This window comes from Vidua chalybeata, chromosome 1, assembly GCF_026979565.1.
Source record: "Vidua chalybeata isolate OUT-0048 chromosome 1, bVidCha1 merged haplotype, whole genome shotgun sequence".
Taxonomy (NCBI): Eukaryota; Metazoa; Chordata; class Aves; order Passeriformes; family Viduidae; genus Vidua; species Vidua chalybeata.
In genome coordinates this window covers 111,444,452-111,468,888 of record NC_071530.1, presented here as the reverse complement: position 1 = coordinate 111,468,888, position 24,437 = coordinate 111,444,452, and the positions used below count along the sequence as shown (strand labels likewise).

At 40.4% G+C, this 24,437-nt stretch overlaps 2 protein-coding genes across 2 annotated transcripts in view; one reads left to right on the top strand and one right to left on the bottom strand.

Annotated features, from left to right (window-relative positions):
- Positions 1-1,547: 1,547 nt before the first annotated feature.
- MCM4 (minichromosome maintenance complex component 4) lies at positions 1,548-11,979 on the bottom strand. Its single transcript, XM_053963600.1, has 17 exons — positions 11,919-11,979; positions 11,689-11,789; positions 11,411-11,569; positions 10,519-10,682; positions 10,335-10,433; positions 10,098-10,193; positions 9,914-10,009; positions 9,370-9,508; positions 8,739-8,959; positions 8,187-8,307; positions 6,548-6,807; positions 5,259-5,624; positions 4,952-5,079; positions 3,491-3,698; positions 2,748-2,976; positions 2,509-2,642; positions 1,548-2,137 (listed from the first exon to the last, which is right to left on the bottom strand). Exons 2-17 carry the CDS (start codon positions 11,756-11,758, stop codon positions 2,045-2,047), a joined length of 2,583 nt encoding a protein of 860 aa, XP_053819575.1. The 5' UTR covers positions 11,759-11,789; positions 11,919-11,979; the 3' UTR covers positions 1,548-2,044.
- Positions 11,980-13,032: 1,053 nt separating this feature from the next.
- PRKDC (protein kinase, DNA-activated, catalytic subunit) overlaps positions 13,033-24,437 on the top strand; it is an 81,601-nt gene continuing 70,196 nt past the window's right edge. Inside the window, exons 1-13 of the mRNA XM_053952824.1 lie at positions 13,033-13,174; positions 13,609-13,685; positions 13,777-13,869; positions 14,693-14,767; positions 16,046-16,154; positions 17,299-17,411; positions 18,104-18,203; positions 18,738-18,793; positions 18,884-18,914; positions 19,902-20,059; positions 20,276-20,422; positions 22,529-22,693; positions 23,521-23,689. Of these exons, the coding sequence (XP_053808799.1) occupies positions 13,033-13,174; positions 13,609-13,685; positions 13,777-13,869; positions 14,693-14,767; positions 16,046-16,154; positions 17,299-17,411; positions 18,104-18,203; positions 18,738-18,793; positions 18,884-18,914; positions 19,902-20,059; positions 20,276-20,422; positions 22,529-22,693; positions 23,521-23,689 (1,435 nt within the window). The remainder of the gene's footprint in view (positions 13,175-13,608; positions 13,686-13,776; positions 13,870-14,692; positions 14,768-16,045; positions 16,155-17,298; positions 17,412-18,103; positions 18,204-18,737; positions 18,794-18,883; positions 18,915-19,901; positions 20,060-20,275; positions 20,423-22,528; positions 22,694-23,520; positions 23,690-24,437) is intronic.

Below are 24,437 nucleotides of genomic sequence, written 5' to 3'. Positions count from 1 at the left end.
TTCTTTAATGATCTTTATGAAGCTGTAGTATGAGCTGGATCAGTCATTTTAAGTTTACAGCTAAAAGCTGTCACCTCTTTCCTCCCAAGTCCATGTCCCGGAAAGCACGCTACAGAATCCATGTCTTTTAGCTATGGCCTGTGTGCAGGCCATAATTGAGCTCCTCAGACTTCTCTCCTACTTCCATTTTGCAGAGATGCCTTTAAGAGGCTGATGGCTCTAACATATCTGAGAGCACACTTGTGTTAGAGCTTCAGAGATAGCCTTGACCATGTGATTCACTGACTTCCCCCAACATCTTATTAATTTCTTCTGGTCCTTTTCCAGACATTGCGTGTTTCATTATGGTGTACTTTCCCCTGACCCTCCCAGAAGCTGCACAGCAAGTGCAGCTTTTTAGATCTCAGTCACCAGTTATGCTAACTTTGTTGTCCTGAATGTTAACTGAGCACCTCACAGCGTGCAAAAAGGCCTTACTTCCTCACATCTTCAGTCTGTTCATAGATGAGGAAGAAACTGTGTGTGAAATCAGCCAAATTTATTATTCCATTTCTTGGTGTGTCTCTGGAGGCCAAAAACTTAACCTTCCCCTTGAATGCTCAGGCATACCTGAAAATTCATAGCATACCCAAATGTGCCTACTTTCAGTGTGATCAGTAGATGCCTAGAATGCTCATACTAAATCCCATTGTTCTGAGAAGTCTAGGGCAACCTTCTATCTGCCCCAGGCAGCCATAACTGCCATAGCCTGCTGTGTAGGCACTTAATTTCAGCAAAGTTCTTCTCAGTTCACAATGTGATGCCACTGGGTTCTTCTCCCCATAACATGCTATGGTAAACCTGTTTTATAAAAAACTATTTCTGATCATGATCTTCGATACATAATTTTTTATCTCATCAACCGTAAGCAGTGTGGACAACAACAATGTAGGCATCTGTCTCAGGAATGTCTAATGATTGGAGAAAGACTCATCATTCTTTTAGAATGAACACAGTATAATCCAAGATCACTTCAAGTAAGTAAATAGATGAATTATTTTTTTCCATCTTCATGAAGTGAAGGCAAAGTACAGTTTGGAATATTTCTCAGTAACATCCAATTTCAAGTTTGGCTGAAATAGTTATGCAAAAATTCTAACCTGCTCATTGCATTTAAATAAAAAAGACAATGTACAGCTGAGGAAGGTCAACATAGCATTGTATTTTTCTGTTAAAAAATCACCCATACCAGGCCCTTGGGAATATTACTGTAAACAAGCTACAAGACCTTGTTCTTTCAGGACTGATTATATGTCATTACACCAAAGGTGGATAATCTTAATTAGTCAGACTTATAATTGAAGTAAAGAAACCATTCATACTTAAAACTGAAGTAAAGAAATATGGTTACAAGTAGAATCTATCTGTCTTTTTTACATTGAGGATACTTCCACAGTACACTCAGGTCAAACAAAAAAAAAAACCCAAAAAGCAGAGTGCCTTTCATGCTCTCAGAATGAAGTTCCAAAAATTGCAGAATTCTAGATGGAAAATCAGCACAGGATATGCTGATTTGTACTTGAAATGAACACAAGAGTCCTTTTAAAGTCAAATAATTTTATTTCACCTTAATGCAATACTAACAGTAAAAATTGCAGTTACTAAAAAGTCATTTGAGTTTTTACAATTCAAATGGAAATACAGGCAATATTGTTGCCATTCTCTAAAAAACATCATAAAAACCAAAACCCTTGCCATATTAGTAAATACATTTAGCTAAAATGTAAATAGTATTATTGATGAGGATTTCCATAATATCTTGTAATGACAGTGATGCCACTTAATCATGACTACCCTTGTCATAGCAAATGATAGCCCAAGCTGTGAAAATCTTGCAGTGGCAATATAGTAAGGCAAAGAGAAGCCACAACAGTTGGTTGGCAGGGAAAGGCTACGCCTGTCACAGCAGATGATAGTCTCAAATCTCAAAGAACTTGCAGGCTGACACTGTCTTGAGTAACGCGAAGTACAAGTCGTGACAGCAAGCTCTCAAGCACAGGGTAACTCACAGCAGCCTCACTGTCTTTCCAGTCACAGTCAGGAAGTCTTCATCAGCCAAGGCACGAAGTGCTTCTTCAAACATTTCCTTTGTGACAGCCTTAAAGAAAAGGAGCAAATCAAATAAAGATGGGGGAAATACTTCAAACATAGTAGAAATGCTATACTTTCTATCAATTCTCTAATATTTTTATTTGAAGTTTTCATTCTATGTGATAACTGAAGTCTGGCCTGGAACCCTGAAGCTGAGTTGGCTGAGTTTGCTATTCTGGCTTTCCAGAAGCCAGAATAAACTAAGGTACAGCAAATTCAACTCATTTGTCTGTAAAAGAACTGGCTTTCTAGTCATACCAACAGATCATTCATGTTTCCATTTTCTTCCATAATGTGATTTGAGGACAAGAATGTTCATTTGGAAAAAAATTGCTTTTAAACATTAATGGAAATTTAAAAACAAAGCAGGAAACTTACTATATCAGACTGTGCTCGGAGATCATCCAAAAGCTGTTGGTACTTCAAAGATGGTGCTTTACCCTTTGACTGGATGAGCTTCCGTAAGGCTTGAGCCAATTCCTCTTTCCGCTTACGAGCTGTTGCGCTCATTCCTTATGAAAGCAAAGAAAATACCTTTTAGCCATCAGCTAAAAAGAACAGGTTAAGTTACATTTTAAAAATCACAAAAGCCCAATAGTGGACCTGCTTTCACAAACCTGTTGTGAGAATGGATATGTCCACAATGCCGGTCTTTGGATCAGTAGCAGCTTGTTTCAGTGCCTCCCGATGGAGGCGTTTTGCTTCCTCCACATCAATTGTTTCCACCTTCTCAGAGAAGCGCACCTTGGCGTGCGCCTCGGCCAGCCGGATCAGAGACTCCAGCTGCCGGGGGTACGCGGAAACCATTCCCCTGCCACTGCCAATCTTCCTCATGTCCACGTACGCCTGAAGGGGAGACACTTGTTACATAGTTCACTGCCTATTAACTCCTTTTCAGTCCCCTGCATCCCCCACCTCTTATTTCAGAATATGAGCAATTCTGGCAAGCCATTCTAAATACTGTATTTCTGCTCACACACCTCCACGGTTTGTCTGCAGTGATGAATAACCACATCAATTTTTTTTTTCCATTATAAAGCAATTAAACCATGGCAATTAATCAAGTTTTGAATCACTTTAGAATTCTGGATTAGTCTTACATAGCAGTACTTATGTCTATGATGATACATTTTGCTTGGGTAGACTTTAATGTGCTTTATGCGACAGAACCAAACCAACATATCTGAAAGCTGAACATTAGAATTCAGAATGACTAATCTGATCCCTCTTTCCATTAAAGACATTTTTTTACCAAGGATCTTACAGAAGGTTGTTATGTAGATAGTGTATGTACGAGGGAATCTCAACACTTTGACAAGTCAGGAAAGACTCTGAACATTCTCAGCAGCAACTCGTTTACCTCAATAAGGGCTTGGCCTGCTTCTTCACCTAATCTGGGATTTACATAACTACGAGCGTATGCAATGTAATCCCTCAATACTGCCATATCCATGTATTCCTCCTCCATCTTTTCTTCACTTTGGTAGTACAGTGAAACCAAATGGCGAGCAAGGCGTCTGTCATAAGCTTCATCACGTGGATCCAACATCAAAAAGATCAAGTCAAATCTGAATGGGATATGATCCACTATTAGTGTGCATACTTTCTTGACATTTAGGTATTTGGCTTAGAAAGATTTGCCATAATAGGTACAGGTAGGAATTACTGGAGTGTTAATTCCTACTCTCAGTAGAAATTACTTTCTCACACCAGAAAGAAAATTTTTCTAGAATTGTCAAGGTACAGAACAACACAATGGATTTGCTTACACCCTATAGACTTGAAATTTTGAAAGTGAGGTACATTCTGCAAAGTTCAGATTCCATGCTCAAGGCTAACATATTGTGTTTCCTTAAAAAATCCACACCCCACACCCCCCACAAAGAAAGTTGCAACTGCCACAAACAAGAAATCCCACACATATAAAAAATGCATGGAACTTGCTGCTAAAGATACTGCCCTGAAATACAACAACAAAAAAACCCAACTAAATAAAATTACAATTCAAAAAGCGCTTGCAGTTTAATCCTTAAGAAAATGGTTTATAATTTTACAAACAGTATAGTAAACTAGTCTCAACCAAAAGCAGACACGGATATTGCATTTTTAGCCAGCCAATAATTTATTTTTGTAGGCTTAAATCCAATAAATGGTGGAATTGAGATGCTGCTCAAACCTAGCAGCTCTTAACTGAAATTTAAGCCATAAGTGTTCTCAAGATATCCAGTATAGCATGAGTGTACTTCAAATTTCCAGTTACTGTGGAAATTCTTAACAAGAAGCAACTCCAGCATGTAGTTGAATTTTCTGTCAGCAAGCACTAAATGTGGCTCTAACAGCTATTTCCCAAATGACTGACCAGCACTGCTAACACCTCCTCAGGTAAATTTTACAAAGCAGCATGAAGCAGGCACAGATCTTAGGACTCTACCACCTGTGCTGCTGAGCTCCCTGATCATCAGTGTTTCACTTTAAAATCTTTATGGAGCTAAGAAAAGCATCTTGAATTTTTGTTAAAGTTATCAATACCCTAAGTTTCAGAACAGCTCTTTTTGAGGAGATGATTATGAAACAACATAGAATTAAATAAAAGAGAGCTTACAGATTTTCTCACACCTGCTCTTCAAGGTCAACATGTAAAGACTAAAAGGCACTCCTGTGCTCACAGAGATATTGTAAGGACAGCATTTAAAATATGTGCTGTAAAGGTTTTCCATTAGGTTGTGAACAACACAGTAGCTGTATTCTATTACATGTAATGATTTTCAGAAGAGGAAGTGTAACATCCCCTAAAAATGACACATGCAGTGCAGTTCAGTACCTTGACAGCAGTGTATGAGGAAGCTGAATGTTTTCAATAGTAGTCTTTTTTGGATTCCACTGTGATTCTATAGGATTAGCTGCTGCTAGGATAGATGTACGAGCATTCAACTGGCAAATAATTCCAGCCTGTCAAAAGGAAAAACATCTCTGAAACCAGTTGCAGCAGTCGTGCCACCAAAACTTCCCTCCCATTTCATGAGATTACCAATGTTATTAGGTGGATTCTGTAGTCAAAAACTGCATTGTGAAAGCCTCTGAGTAAAGCAAGAGCAAAATCCCCTAGGAATAACTTTAGTTTCATTTACCTTTGCAATGGAGAGCGTCTGTTGTTCCATTACTTCATGTAGAACTGACCTTGTGCTTTCGTTCATTTTATCAAACTCGTCAATGCAGCAAATGCCATTGTCACTAAGTACTAGAGCTCCTGTCTGGAGAACCAGCTGCCGTGTTTCTGGATCCTTCATCACGTATGCAGTAAGACCAACTGCACTTGAGCCTTTGCCAGAAGTATACTGGCCTCGAGGAACCAGGTTATACACATACTGGAGCAGCTGGGATTTGCTAGTACCAGGATCACCACAGAGAAGAATGTTGATCTCTGCACGAAAATTCCCTCTTCCTGTGTGAGTAAAATCCTTTCTTGATCCACCAAAAAGCTGAAGCAGAATACCCTATAAAAATGAAAATATCAATTGTATAGACGTAACTGAGCAAATACAACTGTTCAGCTGAAATGTGTGAAAAACAAATGCTGCTAATATTAACACAACTTAATGCATCTGCATGGTTTCAAGCATTAAAAACAGAAATTTTGTATGTTGTAACCAGATTTTGGTTGGAACCTGAAGAATCCCCTTTGATGAAGGGTCCTTAGTTTTCCTCAACTCCACCCCCTAGACTTGATGTGCCTTTATTAGCATTTTGAGAAGGCAACAACAAAAGGAACTGTCATTACTGTGTTCCCACCTCATAAGTAAATCATTGTATGGTTCAGGAACTTGTGAACAATAATAATGTATAACTCTATTAAAAAAACCTCAAAGGAATATACTTGGAAGAGGAGTGTTTGATTTCTCACAGTAACTTGAGACCTCCTACTGATTGCAGTTTTCACAATGTTCTAGTACCTCAGTTGATACTTTACTGGAACAGTCTCTTCTTGGATACATCCAAGTAAATGTTTTGATACTCCATAATTCAGAGTCAACCATATGTCATTTTGAAGCCACTCTTTGTGGATGCCTCTTCTCAGCAAGCAGTTACTATGTTACAGGTACTTACTTTCCTTTGATAATCAGTAATCTGAATTTCCGGGAAATGTCCAAAATACATCCTGCAATTAAATTTTCCCCGTTCTGCTGCCTTCCTACCTTTTCAATTAGTCTCCCTCTAATTAACATTCTTTAATAGCTTGAAAAGAATTACGATACACTTACAAGCAACTCCACCCTGGCAAGATCATGACATTTTAAGACTGCTCAAGATAATAGCTTTTTGAATTTTTAAGTTTCAAGATACATTAACAACAAACAGTAACTACAAACATATACACATAAAAATACATGTCTTGCAAGAGAAATAAAGAACTTTTCACCTTTTTGATATCTTCATGCTCGTAGATACTTGGAGCCAATGCTAAAGCAAGCCTCTCATATATGTCTGCTTTTTTAGAAAGCTCTTTGAGCAATTCCACACGTTCCTCTGTAAACCTCTTTTGCTCAGTTTCCTCATCAACACCGTGCAGGCGTTTGGAGTCTGTCTTGCGATAGTGTATGACATCAATGTGGGTCTTATACACGGATTTCACACTGCTGACACGGGGATTAACTCGAATGGGGACTGCCCTGTAGATACCTAAATATAAATTCCAATCATAGTATTATATATGGAGAAACATACTAATTCCAAACCGTACACATTTTACAAGTTCCCAGAAGGAGTAGAGCTTTTCTAAACAGCCTAAATACTTTGTCCTCTAATTTCTCACTGTAAATCATGTAGAAGCCATATTTAAGTCACCTAGACCAATTTTTGCAGGTGGACATACATGTTTTACATTCATATCAAAAGTGTTCTCAATAATTAAAGCATTTTTGGAAAAAGCTAAGGTTTGATGCCTTTAAAATTCCCACTCCAGTCAGCCTTTCCCCCTCTTTTTAAGTGCTGAGTTTAGTAACAGCTTTCTAATGCATTTCAAACAGCTTGGGTTTTTTTTACAGCAATTGTTTTAAAGCAAAGTGGTTTATAACATGTTGCTGTAGTATTACAAGACTTACTCTACATTATCACTCTCCTGACTGCAGACACTATTTAGGATACTCTCTCTTCTTCAGCTATAGCTTCAGAATAAAGGAATCAAGGTCAGACAGCCTGGGGATGTCTAGTCCAATCATGAAGTCAAACTGGAGTCAGCTGGAGTCCACTGCTTGCTAAAGGCTGTGTCCCATCAGGTTTTGAGTATCTCTAAGGACAAAGACTCCACACAGCCTTGCCAGTCAACCTGTGACGAGGCTCGACCACACAAACAGTAAAGAAGTTTTTATTTTTAACAAGAATTGCCTGTATTTCACCTTGTGCTCTTTGTGTGCTACTGGGCATCATTAAGAACAATCTGGCTTTGTCTTCTCAACGCTATCACCCCTCTACCCACACCAAATCAGGTATCTAAACATGCTGCTAAGATTCCCCCAAACCTTCTGTTCTCCAGGTTGAGCAGCTTTCTCAGCCTTTCCATGCATGACCAAGGCTTCTGTTACTGTCATAGCCCTTTGCTGAATTCACTCCTGTATGTTCATGTCTCCCTTGCCCTGGGAGACCCCACAACTGGACCCAGTACTCCTTCAACCAGCTGGCAACACTCCTAATACAGCCCAGGAGAATGTTGGCACCACAGCTTCCTTCCAGTTTTGTTTTTGTCTGCAAGTTTGCTGAGAGTGTAGAACACTGTCCCAATAAGAAAAGGTTTACAGGATTATTGGCTCTATCACCTTTTTCAGGGCTCAAGATGAAGCTGACTGGCCTACAGTTCCCCAGGTCTCCTCCTCACTGCAGGGAGTGCCATTGGCTTTTTTCTAGTATTTTAGCCAGTCAGCATGACTTTCTGAAGTGAATTAAATGGCCTTGCAAAGAAAGTGTCCAACTCCCTCAGCACCTGGAAGTGCATCCCATCAGATCCCTTTACACAGTTAAGATCAGTAAAACAGAAAAATGGAAATACTCAAACCAAATTTTACCTGTGACATTAACTCTGTCACCTGGCTGAACTTTATCAACAAGGTCATTGTGAGCAAAGAGCGCCACCGTATGCGGGGTCTGTCCAGCTGGCATATCTTCAGGAGACTCCTGCAGTTTGATCTAGCAAAAACACCATTTAAGTTTCAGTTGCAAAAAAGCAGAGCTTTTCCACACAGCATACAACAGGATTTTGTATTAACACAGTCTTCAGCATAATTATGAATCAGGAACATTGCTTAGGAACAAAATATCCCCACCCGAACAGCAAAACTGATTACTGATTACAAAAGATTATGAAAATGAGAATTCTGCTATTGCTACTGGCATGGATAAAATGCTGCTACCAACAAGGCTCACCTAGTCTAGTTCTTCTCCAAAGCAGGCTTACTGTTTCACTAAGTTTTTTCACCCATTTCTATGTTCCAAAACACTTTTTCTTTTCAAAGCATTCAATCCCAAGATACATAACTAATTCTGTCAATTATTTTATGAGGGTAGAGGAGCAAAAACTAGCAACTCTTTCATTTTAGCCACTACCTAAGCCAACATACCATCTGTTTGTCAGAGAACATGGATCTGTTGTGAATCAGTGCCATACTGTGCGTTGTGTTACAGTTCTTGCACACTGATGGTTCAGCAATCCTGCCACGGTCAATTTCCACTCTGGTGGTGAAAGAGCAAACCTGGCATCTGAAGAATGCTTCCTGCATCTCAGGAATTAACTGGGAGCTTCTGATGACCATGCCACTGATGGTGATGAGTTGATCAATGTCTACAAAAATATAGGGACTCATGTCATGACTTCATACTCTTAAAATTTAAATAACCTTCAAAATTTCACGTTACGATAGTTTTTAGGCAGAAGGTAGTTCAAGCAAAAAGAATCATAAATGCATAATACAAATATTCTAATTTACAGGACTATGTATACGAAAGAAAGAATCCTTTGCACTTCCAGAACTAAGAACAGAAGTAGTTGATGATAGAAGGTATTTCCTTTATGGCTAGATTATTCTCTCCTTGGGTTTTAAAGCATGTTCTTCTGAAAAAGACATGAATGGAAGATATTGGTCTGGATGGACCACAAGTAGAGATTTATATAGTCTTAATCTTTTGTTTGTATTTACTAAGTTTATGGAAATCTTTAAGATTCTTTTCTAACATGGTAAGCAAAAATTTTACCTTCAGGGTTTAAATTTCTCATATTCCTGGTCTTCAGTGCATTATATGGCCTTACTTGAATTTGATGCTCTAGTATTGAATCAGGGTAACGATCAAAAAAGATCTCATTGGCAGCCATGTCAAATGTTGGGATAACTTCCTGTATTAGAAAGAGTTTACAAGTTAAATCACAGAATGAAGTAATTCTGCATAAAGCATTTTATGTGCTGATAAGCCAGTAATGACTAAAAGTTATGTCATCTGAACATTTTCCTACATAACACAAAACCTGCTGTTTGGATCAGATTTATTCATTCACTTGAGGATTGCAAGGGGTGGAAGCACACAACTCTGGACATTGCAGTTCACCAGCTAACTTTGCATGCACGATGTACTCACTGTTTCTGTGATCATCTACTATGAAACAAGACATCTTATATTCAGTAAAATTATTTGAGATTGCACCAAACACACACACAGTATGCACTGCATTTAAACAAGCATTTTAAAACCCAGAAATATGAAAGAAGCACCTGAAAGCCGGAAAACAAGTGCACTACTTCACCTGAGGATAGCAGATCAGTTGCCTATAGAGATTTTCATCAAATGATCTTAGATGGTCACAATTTACGTTCAGGAATGGTTCCCCAACCATATTAATCTGCAAGGGAGTTAGGAAATCTTTAGCTCAATGGCATGCAAGACTGAAAAAAGAAAATGTGAATTACAAAATACTGCATTAGAAGTACCTCCTGAAGTCGCTGCATATAGCGTGGCTCATTGAGATCCAGGCCAATGTCTTCATCCTCTTTATCCAGTGGATCGATAAAGCGCTGGAGAAATCTCTGAATGTTAGAGGTAAAAGAAAATCAGGAAAAATTAGCAGAATTCAGCAGTACAAACACTTCCTTTGTATCAGATTCGACTAATACTTGTTTAAATCAAACTAGCTTTCCATTTCAAAAGGAGGAAGAAACAAAACCCACCTGGAATTTTTCTTTGCACGAGGCCACATTAACATCTGTTCCCCAAATAACAAGCTTTTGTCCAAGAGACTGCTCAGTTGCTACTATATCCTCAGCCAGCTGCATGGAAACAAATCAAGCATATACAAATATTTATATGTTCAAAAAGAAGTTGTCAGATACAAGAGGTGAGACATCCACCTACCCCATCCGAGTGTAAATCCACTTGTCTGGCTTTCCGGACAGACCCAAGATCCGGCCTCTGCCTGACTGGAGTTCCTCGTACACCACTTCGTGGGGTACCCTCTACCCTGGAGCTGGGTGTGCCATATGTCAGAGGTGAACTGATGTCAAAGTCAAGAGGAATGGCTATAAAAGGAAGTGATTTGTAATGATTATTGAGACATTTTACATCTACAGCAGACTAAAATTCAGCCTCTGCATTTGTCTCATTGGTCCTTCAACTCTGTCATAAAATGAGTAGTATCAGTCAAGCCCAGTGTTCTGTCAAAACACAGAATAAAGATGTTGCCAGTCTCCCTAAAACTTTTCTTTGTATTAACAGCTCGTTTCAAAGATCCCAAGTTCAATAAAGCCTCCCTAGAAAACTTTACAGCAGTACTGCATTTTAAAACTACATTGGAGTTCAAGCATAACAACATAAACACTTTTTTTAGTATTCTGGGGGTGGTAGAGCAAGAGACACAATTAACAGTTACTAGAATTAAAAAACAATCCTATATATAAAAGCAAGAAAGGCTTTCTATGGCAAACAACTAGTTCCTTCTGTGTTAGCAGTTTTATTATTCTTTCTATAAAATTTTAAAAACTAATGTCTATTCCCTGTTCCCTGATGCATATTCCCACGCTAACTGGAAGCTATGATAAAGACCTGCATCCCTGATATTGACTGCACTCCTGCAGAGTTCAGTATACTAAATTCAAATGAGAAACATCAGACAACGCTCATTTTTCCCTCGAGCGTTTTTCAGCCGGATCTCGCCCAACGCTGGCCCGCCCCACGGCAGTGCAGGCGGCCCCCCGGGCTGCATCCCCAGAGCCCGCACAGCCACGGAGCCGCCCCAGCCCCAGCGTACCGGAGTGGCGGAACTGCGGCGGGCTGGAGAACAGCACATCGGCGGCGCCGGGGCTCTGCGCGTCGGCGGGCGGGGACGTGGGCATGGGCTGCAGGTCCCCGGTGGAGGTGGAGTCGTCTGTCCGACGCTTCTGGGAAGGAGGAGAGCGAGCATCTTGTGCTGCAAGAGACACGAGCGGACCGGAGTTACAATAGCCAGGCCGCCGCAGCAGGCGGGCCGAGGCGGGGGATGGGAGAGCACCCCCAGGGCGGGGGAGCCCACCCCGCCGCAGCACTTACGAGTCGGGGGGTTGCTGCCCCGGCCGCGCTTGCTCCGTCGGCGGCTAGGAGTGGAGGCTGGCGACGACATGGCGCTGCTGCGGCTCCAGCTGCGGTCCTACCTGGGGGCAGGGGTTAGCGAGAAGAATGAGCGCGGCGGGCGCTCCGCTACTCGGCCGAGAGCCGGCCGGCGGGTTCCTGTCCCTTTCCTCCCCTCGGCAGCCGCGACCCCCGCCCCTGCCCCCACCCACCTGTGCAGCCGCAAACACCGCCACACTCGCGCCAAAGCCAGCGGCGTGCGCGCGCTCTCCCGGGCTTTCTGGCCAATGGCGAGGCGCGATCGTAACGGAAGCGCCCAACGAAGGCAGAAAGGGGGGATGCGGAACCGAGAGGGAGAGGAGGAAGGAGATTAATCCTCTGGACCCCCGAAGTGAGGGTCGCTCCCCGCTCGGCCTGCTACAAGAGAGAAAGAACTATAATGCCGGTTACTACTTGTGATACAGACAGAGGCTCCCCCTAGTAATGGCACATCGCCTTCCCCCCCCGCAACCTAGCGTGGAGCCGCCCGCACCTTACCGAATTTCGCGGCAAAGCCAGGGCTGTAGGCGGGCGTGGGGAGGTTGGAGCAGCCCATTCTCTGAAGAGGGGGGGAACCACTACTGTATCCAGCAATACTGTCCAGTTCTGGGCTCCTAGGTACAACAGAGACCTGGAGCTCCTAAAGCGAGTCCAGCGAAGGCAAATAAAGATGATTAAGGGACTGGAGCATCTCTCTGATGAGGAAAGGCTGAGAGAGCTGGGCCTGTACAGTCTCGAGAAGAGACGACAGAGAGGGGACCTCGTCAGTGTCTGTCAGTATTTATAGCGAAGGTGCCAAGAGGATGGGGCTAGGCTCTTCTCGGTGGTGCCAAGCAATATAACAAGAAGCAATGGGCAGAAACTGATGCACAGGAAGTTCCAGCTAAATGTGAGGAAGAACTTTACTGTGCAGTGACCAAGCACTGGGACAGTTTGCCCAGAGAGGGTACGGAATCTCTGTTACTGGAGATACTGAATGGATGCAACTCCGTGCCGTGTGTCTGCTTGAGCAGGGAGGTTGGAGCGGATGGCCCACTGTGGTCCCCTCCAAGCTGATCCGTTCTGTCATTCTGTGTGTGCGTGTCCTGAGCCCATCTTGAGACGAGAGCCATAAAAGCGCCCGAAACGTTCTTCCCTGCCGTCGGCTCTTATTCCGCTGGGAATGATCTGGCGGAGCTCTTCTCCCCGAGCTCAGCAGCCCGCGTCCCCCCGGCTGGCCTTGGATGCGGCGGGAGGCGGGCCCTTCCCGCCCGCTTCCTCGCCCTGCTCCGGGGGGGCCGGGGCAGCATGGCTGGGGTGCAGCAGTGCCTGCTCCAGCTGCACCGCTGCCTGCAGCCCGGCGATGCCGGCGGCGGCGCCCTGCACGGATACAGCCTGCTCCGCAGCCTGGCCGAGACCTGCGTGGCCAGCCTGACCAGCGGCGAGCAGGGTGCGCCCGCGGGCCCGGGCCCGGCGGGGGAGCTGAGCGGGGCCCGGGGAGGGCTCGGTGGCGGCGGGACACACGCACCGGGCCGGTGCTTCTGCGGGGCGGCTGCCTCCGTGCCGCGCTGCCCGCTCTGTGTCACTGGAGATTCCGAGGGAGGGGGAGATCTTGCCCCAGATAACCATCCACCGGGGTAAAAGCACTGCGGTGCGGGCCCCTCCGTGCTGAGCTGCCCCTAGGCTGGCTTTCCGCGGCCCTGAGCAGGGCCAGGCTCCGGTGCGAGGGCACAGGCTCGGGCCCGGGCCCCGAGGCCATGGGGGAGCTCAGCAGCACTCGCACTTTGTTGTGTTTTTTCTGGGGACAAGCGTCAGTCGTGCCCAAGGCGTCAGGTCACGCTTTTGCAGCAGGGGATGGGCTGATGGTTCCTTGCCTCCCTGCAGCGCTGCACCTGTCCCTGGTGTTTTCCCAGGATCATGGCTTACTCGTCTTTATCCACAGATCTCTCACCATCGAGGAGGTGAGTTGGCAAACTTTAAAGCAGTGTTTTGGTAGTGCTGTATGAGCAACATGTGACACATTTCAAAAAAATTTTTTTTTTAACTTTTCAGTTTCGAGATTGCAGGGAAGAAGCATTGAAGTTTCTTTCTGTCTTTATGGAAAAAGTTGGTGACAAAATTCATCCTTATGCCTGTAATATTAAGGTAGGTAAAGGAAAATTCTTTCCTAGAAGTGTTTTTGCCAGATAGTTTAAACTAGTCAGGTGAGTGTCATGTCATAACATTCCTAGCTGTACTTCACCCGTCCCAGTCAGCCTTGCCCATCTCTAGTGTTCTTGTTGGAGCTGAAATAATTTTTTTTTTTTTACATAAACTGTAATTCATACCACAGAGTAGTGTGGAATTGTTTGTCCAGCTGTAGACTTAATTTTATTAACTTTTCTTTATAGAATTTAGTAGGTATTGGTTCTGAAAACTAGTTATTTTCATTGGAAATAGTAGTTGTAGCTTCTAATTTATACAAACTAAAGTTGCTATTTAAATATAAAATTTTAAATGCTTCTATAGGGATAATTTTAATTACCATTAAAAAAAAATTCACCTGAGAAGTTGTTACTTTTGCAATGTATACACAAATTGGTGGTAACTACAATACCTGAGGTCACTGGAATCTGGATGGCTGAACATCTACATTGCTTTTCATAGAAATGCTTGACTGCACCACTGAAGTTTCTGATTGTAAATTAGTAGCTGCTTATTGTAAGTACTGATAGTACTGAGGTAGAAAATCTGCTCTGTGTGAATTTTACTGCAGGAACTGCAATTTCTTTGCTAGAGTTGGGGTTTGTTATTATGTCAGACAGTGCTGCAGTATGGTCAGTGAAGCCGTTTCCAGGACTAGATATTATTTTAGTCTTTTTAAAAAACTTAAGCTTGTAAGGAACAGATACTTTAAAGAGGTAGAACACTATGTTATCTTTATTTCCATCTTTACTTTCAAGTATTGTTATCTTAATTTTCTATGTAGCAAACGTGTCTTAGTGTCTATACAAAAGAGAGAGCAGCAAAATGTAAAATCTCAGCGCTGGAACTTCTGATTAAGGTAAAATGCATTTTATAAATCTCTCTTGTTTCTAGAAAAGAAGTAACGAATCTGCTGTATTACTCTAGTTATACTGTATCATGCAGAAAATCTGTATCACAGAGTTGCAGAATAAGCTGACATGGAAGGGAGCCACAAGGATCCTTGAGTCCAGCTCTGGCCCTGCACAGCACCATCCCCAAAAGTCACACCACATGCCTGAGAGCATTGTCCAAACATTTCCTGAACTGTTGTCAGGTGTGGTGCTGTGACCACTTCCCTGGGGAGCCTATTGCAGTGCCCAACCACCCTTTAGGGTGGAGAACTGTTTTCTGATAACCAACTTAAACTTCCCCTGGCACAGCTTCAGGCCATTCCCTTCAGTCCTGTCACTGGTCACCAAAGACAAGAGATCAGTGTCTGCCCCGCCTCTTCCTCTTTCAAGGAAGTTGTAGTCTGAGGTAGCGATAGAAGAGTGATAGCTAATATTTAGATGTTAAACAAAAAAGTTTTAATGAGAGATTGTCTTCAATATCCTCTAGCAGGTTGCTTTAATGTGGGTGCATCATTCCTTCATCTGTTAGAGCAGGACACAATTGTTTTGGGGACAGTTGCAGATCTCTCTCTCTGTTTGTTGTGTTTATTTAAGGAGGAATTTTGCCACTAAGTTGCATTCTTTCTTTAAAATACTATGTATTATACATGCTATTGCAATATAAGATAAAGTATTTGGAAAGTGTAGAGGAGGAGGACTTTTTCCAGAAATTTCCAGAATTTTTTTCCAGAAATTTAGTTGCTGTGTGAGACAGTAGTTCCTTTGAATGCATTTAGGCCTTTCTTTTGTAAATGCTTCTGTGCCTACTTAGGTTTGTTCATGAGAAACAAAACTCCCTTCTGAATTACTCTGAGTCAATTCTGTGAATTGCATTGGCTTTATACTAGCAGGGAGGGAAATACAGTATGATAAAAGCTACTGCAGACTTGCTATGCCTGTGGAGTTTATATGTACTTATATAAAAATTATATTGTATAGGTTTCCCATAGACAATGTATATGTAATATGTATGCTATAAATTAAGAGTTGTAAATTCTCTATTTATGCATGTATAGGAATGTAGTTTATAGTTAAAGTAGGTTGCATGCCATTACTCTTATTAGGACAAGTCACCTTAGATCTCTTTCATTGAGTAGCATATTTGCTTACTTAAGCTGAACTTACATGTAGGAACTGTGTTTTTATTTAGACCAAGTAGTATTGGGGTATTGATCCTTTTTTTTTTTTTTTTTAATCCATCTTAGTTGCTTCACAGTTTACAACGTTCCTGTCTGATGGAAGAAATGAAAGTTAGAGAGATATTTAATAAATTTTATGAGGAGCTTGCTGCAAAAAGTAGAATTCCTGATACAGGTAGGCCTTGGTTTTTCTTCAATTGTCCACCTATACTCAGCACTGGTGAGGCTGCACCTTGAATCTTGTGTTCAGTTCTGGGCCCCTCAATGCAAGAAGGACTTTGAGGGATTGGAACAAGTCCAGAAAAGGGCAGGAGAGCTGGGGAAGGGTTTGGAGCGCAAGTCCTGTGAGGAGCAGCTGAGGGAGCTGGGCATGTTTAGCCTGGAGAAGAGGAGGCTCAGGGAAGACATTACTGCTCTCTACAGCCACCTGAAAGGAGGCTGTAGCCAGGTGGGGGTTGGTCTCCCAGGTGACAAGTCACAGGACATGAGGAAATGATTTCAAGTTGCACCAGGGGAGGTTTAGATTGGATATTAGGAACAGTTTCTTCACGGAAAGGATTGTCAGTCATTGGAACAGGCTTCCAGGGAAGTGTTGGAATCACTGTTGCTGAACATGTATAGGAGATGTGTAGCTGTGGCACCTGGGGACATGTTTCAGTGATGAGACCTGGCAGTGTTGGGTTAATGATTGAACTTGATGATCTTAAAAGTCTGTTCCAACCTAAACAATTCTATGATTCTAAAGCTCTTTATAATCTTATTCTAAACCTGGCTAGTGTTGTCCTCAAAGCTGCAATTTTAGTGTGATAGTTCCTGCGTTGGTCACCTCTTAATATAAGCTCATCAGTTCTACCTTGCCTGATTATATTATTTATGGCATATTAGTATGAGTTGCAGTTTGATCATATGGCTAGATACTGCTGAAATCTTGGCTTTACAAGTCTCATACAATTTGTGCTTGCATAGAATCCTTCAGTCTGAATTCAAGCCTAGAAACTTCTGCTAGCTGTTGGCCTTAACAAGTGCTTCCTCAGTGTACATGGCCTTTAAATTCGTTTTCTGAGCCCTGTTCAAAAATAGTAAATGTGTCTAACTTACTGATGTGAGAGGAGGATGCATCTCACATTGTAGGATATAGCTACATATATATATGTGTGTGTGTATATATATATAAAGAGGTTTGCTCCACACTTTAATCAGCAGTTATACTGTTAGGCATGATTTTCTTATGGTTGCAAGTTAATAGGAATTGTGCTGGAAATGCCAAAAGCAATGATTTCAGTGATTAAGATTTAATAATGTTAAAAATTACTTTCTAGTATTGGAAAAGATTTATGAGCTTTTGGGAGTTTTGGGAGAAGTCCAGCCTAGTGACATGATTAACAACGCTGAAAAACTATTCCGAGCTTATTTGAGAGAGCTTAGAACACAGGTACAGTTGGAATTTCTTTTCATTGTTTAGTTTTTTACTTTGGTTTTCTTTTTGCATTGCTTTGTTTTTGGGTGTGTTTTTTTTTGTCCCTTGAAGTGTATAGCACTGGCTGTTGGCATACTACTGTAGCTAGTACAATTTGGAGAGATCTAGCTGGACAATCATAAATTCTTCCTGAAAGACTGTTTAAGTTGTGTTCTCTGACTCTGAGATGCTTTCTAAGTGAAAATTCAAGGCATCAACAACAACAAATTAACTAATTCACTGTGTGAAAAGATGGTGTGTGATGATCATTTCCCCCAAAAATGTTACCTGATCATGCACTGGTAGATTCTGATTTGTTCTGTACTGGCTGGAAAGTTCTTGCATGTAAACATCATGTTTCTGCTGACTTTCATATATTCTTGTGCATATATTCTGAATTTTAAAGTACTTTTAAGACACTAGTGTATTTTATCTAAATTTTGTTATGGTTGGTCTAGGTGGAACATTTCATGCTTTTCAAATGATCTCTCATGCTTCCCTCCAAATGATGTGACACTTAGGAGTTAAGATATTTCTGTGAAGTCTTTTCATAGAGTTGGGTTCTGATATGACTATTAAGTTGAAGTAAGTTATTTACTTACACTTCTAGGAACTGGAAAGCCTTGGTGTAAATTTATCTTAGCTTGAGGGTATTTTATTCTTTTCAGATGACATCTGCTACAAGGGGACCCAAGCTACCTCTTGTAGCAGGATGTCTGAGGGGACTGGTTGCACTCATGTACAACTTCACCAAGTCTGTGGATGAAGGTACGTTCTTTTTCTATGAGAAAGGCAGTGACACATTTTAATACCATTTTACAGACACTTGTACATTTAATTATTACACAGCCTAAAAGTAGCATCATTTCTGTGTGTAAACTCAGAATTAAAATTTCCCTGTTAGTAGATGGTATATGCAAAATACACACTCACACAGTCCTTGTAATCTGTCTTTGTGTGGAGTGGCTTCATCAGCGTTTTTCTGTATGTAAATCTTTGAAGTGCTATTTTCTGACCACATATTGGGCAGCTGTGAGAGCCACATTGAAGCTGGAATGCAGTTTGTATGGAGATGTGTTTCTCTTAATAGTCTACTTAAACGGATATTCAGAAAAATCAGCTAATATAGATGTACAATTTTTTTTCAAATTTAAGAGTATTTCAGGAAAAAAAAGTCTCTGTCTCGTAAAATGAGATTTCCAATGTCACTGCTTCATACCAAGCATTGATAAAAATATCTTAATCTTCACCCTGCCTCCTGTATGTCAGTAGTGAAATACTCACTGTTGGATTGTTTCACAGATCCTCAGACGGCAAAGGAGATTTTTGATTTTGCAATGAAGGCAATCAACCCACAGGTAAGTCTACTGTGTGTTAATTGTTCTGCATAAACAAATTAGCTCTGGTGAAGAGTAAATCACAGTGACAAACCTTTTCTTTTATTACAGGTTGATCAGAAGCGATATGCAGTACCTCTAGGTAAGATGTAAACTATTTCCATTCATGCTGAGATGGATACTGTCTTTTGTCTGGAATTGTTTATTCTTTACTGGATGTGTTCAGATGTCTCTAGTCTTCAATCTTCTAAGCTGGCCAGGGAGAAAACTGCTGTACTTCAAATTGGAATATAGAGTTTAACATGTATTTGGTTAAACTAGTCAAGGTCTAATCAGCTTACGAATAGCAGCATTATACTTGATGCCATTTACCCCTCTGGAGTAGTACAAAACTGTGATATGAGAAAGAAATGGTAGAAATAAGAGGAGTGTAGACAATTAGGAGAAAAAAGGTGTGACAGTGGATTGAGTTAAAATAAGGAGAGAAATTTCACTGGAAGAAGGAGAAAAAGAATGGGTGGAAAAATTGGAAGATTAGAAATTGGCCATTAGAAATGGTGACATGTGAGTGGCTTATGAAGAAATTGCAAAAAGGTTTGAGTATTAGGCCTATGGTAACTGTGAGGGGTAAAAGCCTCTTTAAAGGTAGTCTGTCCTCTCCCCAGTTAATTCATTAAAGATCTTGAATTTTCATTTATGTTTATATTTGGAATACTGAAATTACATATAATATGAATTCATTATTTGTCTGCCTTACAGTTTGGCGGGGGGGGGACTTGTGCATGTGTCCTGACAACAGAAAGCAGATCCTTCTGAATTGTGGAATCAAGTATTTTTATTTATAACTATTGAAGTCCCTTTCCTTTTCAATAGTAACATAAATTATATCAGAACATAGCTGTGTGCTCCATAGTGGTGTGCATTTAAAAAGAGGATTTTGGAAGGTTGTTTTTATGCTTAAATTCTTAATGTTTGGGTACTGATACTGTAGAGTATCTGTAGAGGCTGGAGGAATGCATTTTATATCCTTCAGTCATGAAGTGTGCCTACCTAAAGTCCTAATGTCTGGGCTGTTGTGTAAAATGTAATGCAAGTCTGTTTTTTAATGAGAATAGTTTTTGAATTGCAGCTGGATTACAGTTGTTCAGCTGGCACTCGGCTCAGTTTGGAGCATTGCTCCTGGACAACTATGTGTCCCTCTATGAAGTGATGTGCAAATGGTGTGGCCACACGCATCAGGAGCTGAAGAAAGCCAGTTATTCTGCACTGGATTCATTCCTTAAGCAGGTGTGGTAACTTCACTGGGATCTCTAAGTCTAAAACAAAATTAAATTTCTTGAAATAGTGGGGATATTTTAAGTGGGGTGCTTGGAAGTTCAATGAATCTATTTAATGAATAATTATTTAGTTTATTTTTTAGTGCTCTGTATTACAAGCTAGGTATCTTCTAAGACTTACTGTCATTTTTTGTGAAATGCTGGAATGTTTGCATCTGTTTCACAGATTTCTTTAATGGTGGCTAAGGATGCAGAGCTACACAAGAGCAAGTTGCAGTTCTTCATGGAGCAGTTCTATGGAACCATCAGGAGGATGGATTCGAGCAGCAAAGAGTTGTCCATTGCCATTCGTGGATATGGGCTTTTTGCATCAGTACGTGCAAAGGAGGTTATTCTGGTGAAGGAGCTTACTGAAAGCATGTAAAGCTAGGACTCCTATACCATGCATTTTACAATTTTACACAGCTCTTTTAATGGAATGCTCCTGATTCTGGACTAAGTGTTGGACTTAATTAATTACACTGTAAAATACCTTTTGGATGAAAATTTTCAAACATATACTGAATCTAGTGGGAGTTCTTGCATCATTGGGTTGTAGTTGTCATTACTCCTTGTGCACAAGTTCTGAAGTGGAAAAACAGGAGCTTCATATACAGCTGTCACAAAACTTCAGGATGTACTTAAATGATTAAGTATAGGCAATACCTTCTTACTCTCTCTGCATTTAAATGGTAGAATCCAGGCTTCACTCTGAAAGTAGTTCAGAGATTCTTACAGAGCTCATTCAAACAGCTAAAAGGCACTGCTGACTGCAGGACAGTAGGAGGTGACTTGTGAAACAACCACAAAGTAAAATACAACAAGAAACAAGAAACAAAACCATGCTTACATACCAATGTGGATGGCAGGTGTGTTTCTCAGGTAGCACCATTAGGAGCAACTTCCAGTTTCTGTCAGCAGTCAATTAAAAGGGAATATAACGATCAAGTTCAATAAAGAAAGGGTGGTATTTATGTATTTGCAGCCTCTGTGCTTGATGGTGGTACCACAACTTTTATATAATAAATTCTAGACTGGTTTTTTTTTTTTGTCTCTCAAAGCAAAAATGAGGTAAAATGATCTCAAAGATTATTTAGAGAAGTTTAGGAATGGCAATAGAATAGCTGGATATTAGCTGAGTCCTCTTTTTGCTACCTTTAGAGTAGAGTGCATCTGTTTATAGAATTTTCTATGTGCTTTGTTCCAACCTAGTCTTCCTCTTCTGTGATATGAGGTAGAAAGGAATTGAGTTCAAGGTATTGGTTCCAGAAAAAATGAAGTATTTCAGATTACGGAGTTGAAAGAACCCCATTAAAAACATCTACTATGGAATGCAAGCATTTAAAATTGCATAATGTAAATATAGAGAAAGGATAATACTGCAAATTTTAACAACTTTAATGCTCCAGCACCTATAAATATCTAATATGTTAAGACATATTAATACTTGTTACTGTGTTTAAGTTAAATCTTGGCCAAACATCAGATACTGGGTTGTGAGGAAGTAGAGTCTTGGTGCTGTTGCAAGTTGTAGCACTGTAGCACTGAACTTGTGTTCATGCTTGGTTCAGTTTCAAGGCAGAATATTTTTTTAATTGCTAAAATAATCTTAAAATATTACTTGAAGTTCTGCAAGTGATAAATGGATAGTCTTAATTTTGTCAGCATGTTTTTAGACAGACTTCAGGCTGACTTTAGACTTTCAACCTTTAGGCTAACAGCCACGTTTCACTGTTACGTAAATCAGTCCATTCTTTGCCATGGTCAGTTCCCTACCACGCTTTTTGCCTTTGACCTGGTTCCTGTCCACAAAGACTTGCTTTTTGACCTAGTTCATGCTGTGATTTACAAATCATTCTGTAGAAATTTTTAAGCTTTCTTGCAAACCCTCTGTTACTCTTTGGGATACTTTCCACTTGTTCATTAGTTTAGTAATAGTCTTTATAGGTTCTGTTTGTACAAGACCTATAAAAATAAAAGTTCAGAATTTGGACTGCTTGGTTAAGTGTTTAATAGTAGTAATCTGTCAGTGATAATCAGTTAAGCTACATTAAGGTAAGCCACTTACTACTTTAATGCAGCTAATTAAAAATATAAGTGAATCTAAGCATCCGTAATGCAATAATCAAGATATTTACAGACAAACTCCCATGTTTTTCACTCTGAATATAAATTCATTTCACTGAAAGTTCAAGTACTTTTACAGTAAAATACACTGCTTTAGTGAACTATTACTATACTCCATGTCAGGTACTGTGTTTCTCATACATGTAGTGAGTACTTGAAGTTGTTTTTTTCTGGTATATTGAGTTTCTGGAAAAGCTTCAATTATTCCTGTTGTGGTTCCATGAAGACGTGGCTGGGTTTTAGGGATACAGCATGCATTTATTTGCTCATCTCTACAAAATTGCCAAACCAGGTTTGATTTTCTCTCTTTAAGCCCTGTAAAGCTATACATCCTGAGGATGTGGATAACATGTATGTGGAGCTCCTTCAGCGTTGCAAGCAAATGTTCCTCACAGAAGCAGAAACAATAGATGACCATCTGTATCAGCTACCAAGTTTCCTCCAGTCCATTGCAAGTGTGATATTCCATATAGATACAGTAAGTGGAGTATTTAAAGTACCACCCAATTCTTTAATGGAGTTGCAGATGTGTGAGGCGGTAATAGCTGTGAACCTACCTATGGTAAAAGGTGTTATTTAACTGAAATGTAATGACACCTAGCCCCTAGGGGATGGGAAGAATATCAGGAGAATGCTGTAATGGATTTTATTTGAATAAAGAAAATGCACTGAATATGCTAATAAAATGCTACAGTGCATTGAAATGAAAACCATGATAGGCAAATGTGAATATGTTTTATTTATTTTATTTTCTTTGTTTGGATGTAGCCATAACCCCTCTGTGTTTATATCACTTTGCTGCTGCTTTGTCTTTTGGTACTGATACTTAGCATGTTCTCTGAGACTGATACTTTGATTCTGCTGTGATGTTATGCTGTCTGTTTAATTGAGGGCTTTCTGGATCTTACCTGGAGCTGTGAAGTAAGATTGGGACATATGTTTTGTATTCAGGTGGTTATGGATAAACAGATTATAATGCTGTTACTGTTGTTTATTTAAATTGGTACTTTTATGATAAGCTTAAAACTAGATTCACTCAAGCACTAATCTGTTCAGGAGCTACTTTCCTTAATGTCCAGGAAGCTTTCGTACTCTGTTTAGTTTTATTTGGGGAGGATTTAGTTGTTGTTGTTGGTTTTTGGTTGTTTCTTTGTTTGGGGTTTTTGTATGTCTAATATGAATTCACTTGCTAACTCTCTTCTTGTTCTCCGAGCAGATCATGATGCATGCTCTTGTAACAATGTAACATGCTGAAATAATTCCACATAATTTGCATAATGGATGTTTTGTTTTTCTTTATTCTAGGTTCCTGAGGTATACACTCCAGTTCTTGAACATCTAGTTGTGCTGCAGATCATCAGCTTTCCACAGTACAGTGAAAAAATGCAGCCGGTCTGTTACAGATCTATAATAAAGGTGTTTCTGTCTCTCTCAGGAAAAGGTCCAGTTTTCTGGAGCTTTATTAGCACTGTGGGTGAGTCTGTGATACTAACTTTGTTGGAGCTTTTTGGGATCATGTTTTTTTTTTTTTTTTCCTTTGGTTGGGTTTTTTCCCCCTAAATTGCATAACTGATTCTAGGAGAGAAATGTGGAATAGCCATTCAGGATCAAAAATGAAGCTTGTCTTGTTCTCTAATAATGGAGGTTGAATGTTTTCATGGTGATATTTTTCAATATCCACTGTTAAATAACTTCAACAATGCATTTAACAATCATTTTGGATAACAAAATGGGTATGATTTAGGGCAGGAGAATGCATTTTTGTGATAAGACTTGCATTCCTGCTCTGAAGAATTGTGGAAAGAAAGGGATTTCACAGGAAAGTGTACAAACATCTGTTCAATGTCCTTTCAGTTACCCCTAAAAAATAGCACAGAAAATAAGGTGAATGTTATCTCTATTAGAAATGCAATTTTTTTTGTGCTCTTGAACTTTAAAATAGTAAAATTCCAAATATGAAGTTAAGTATAGTTCTGTGAATGTCATACTGAATGTGTCAACATTGGTAACTGACAGTTCTAGCATTCTCAAGCTGACATTTCTTTTCAATGATTTTCAGAAATTATTTTTTATTTCTTTCAGGTATTTATCATGGCTTTTCTCAATTGCTGGGGCATGTGCATTATTTCCCACGTTCTTGAGTTGGGAAGTGGTACACCCAAGTACTATGTTATCTTAAGTCCATGAACATAACTGGGGGTTGTTGCCTTTTCAATAAGGGC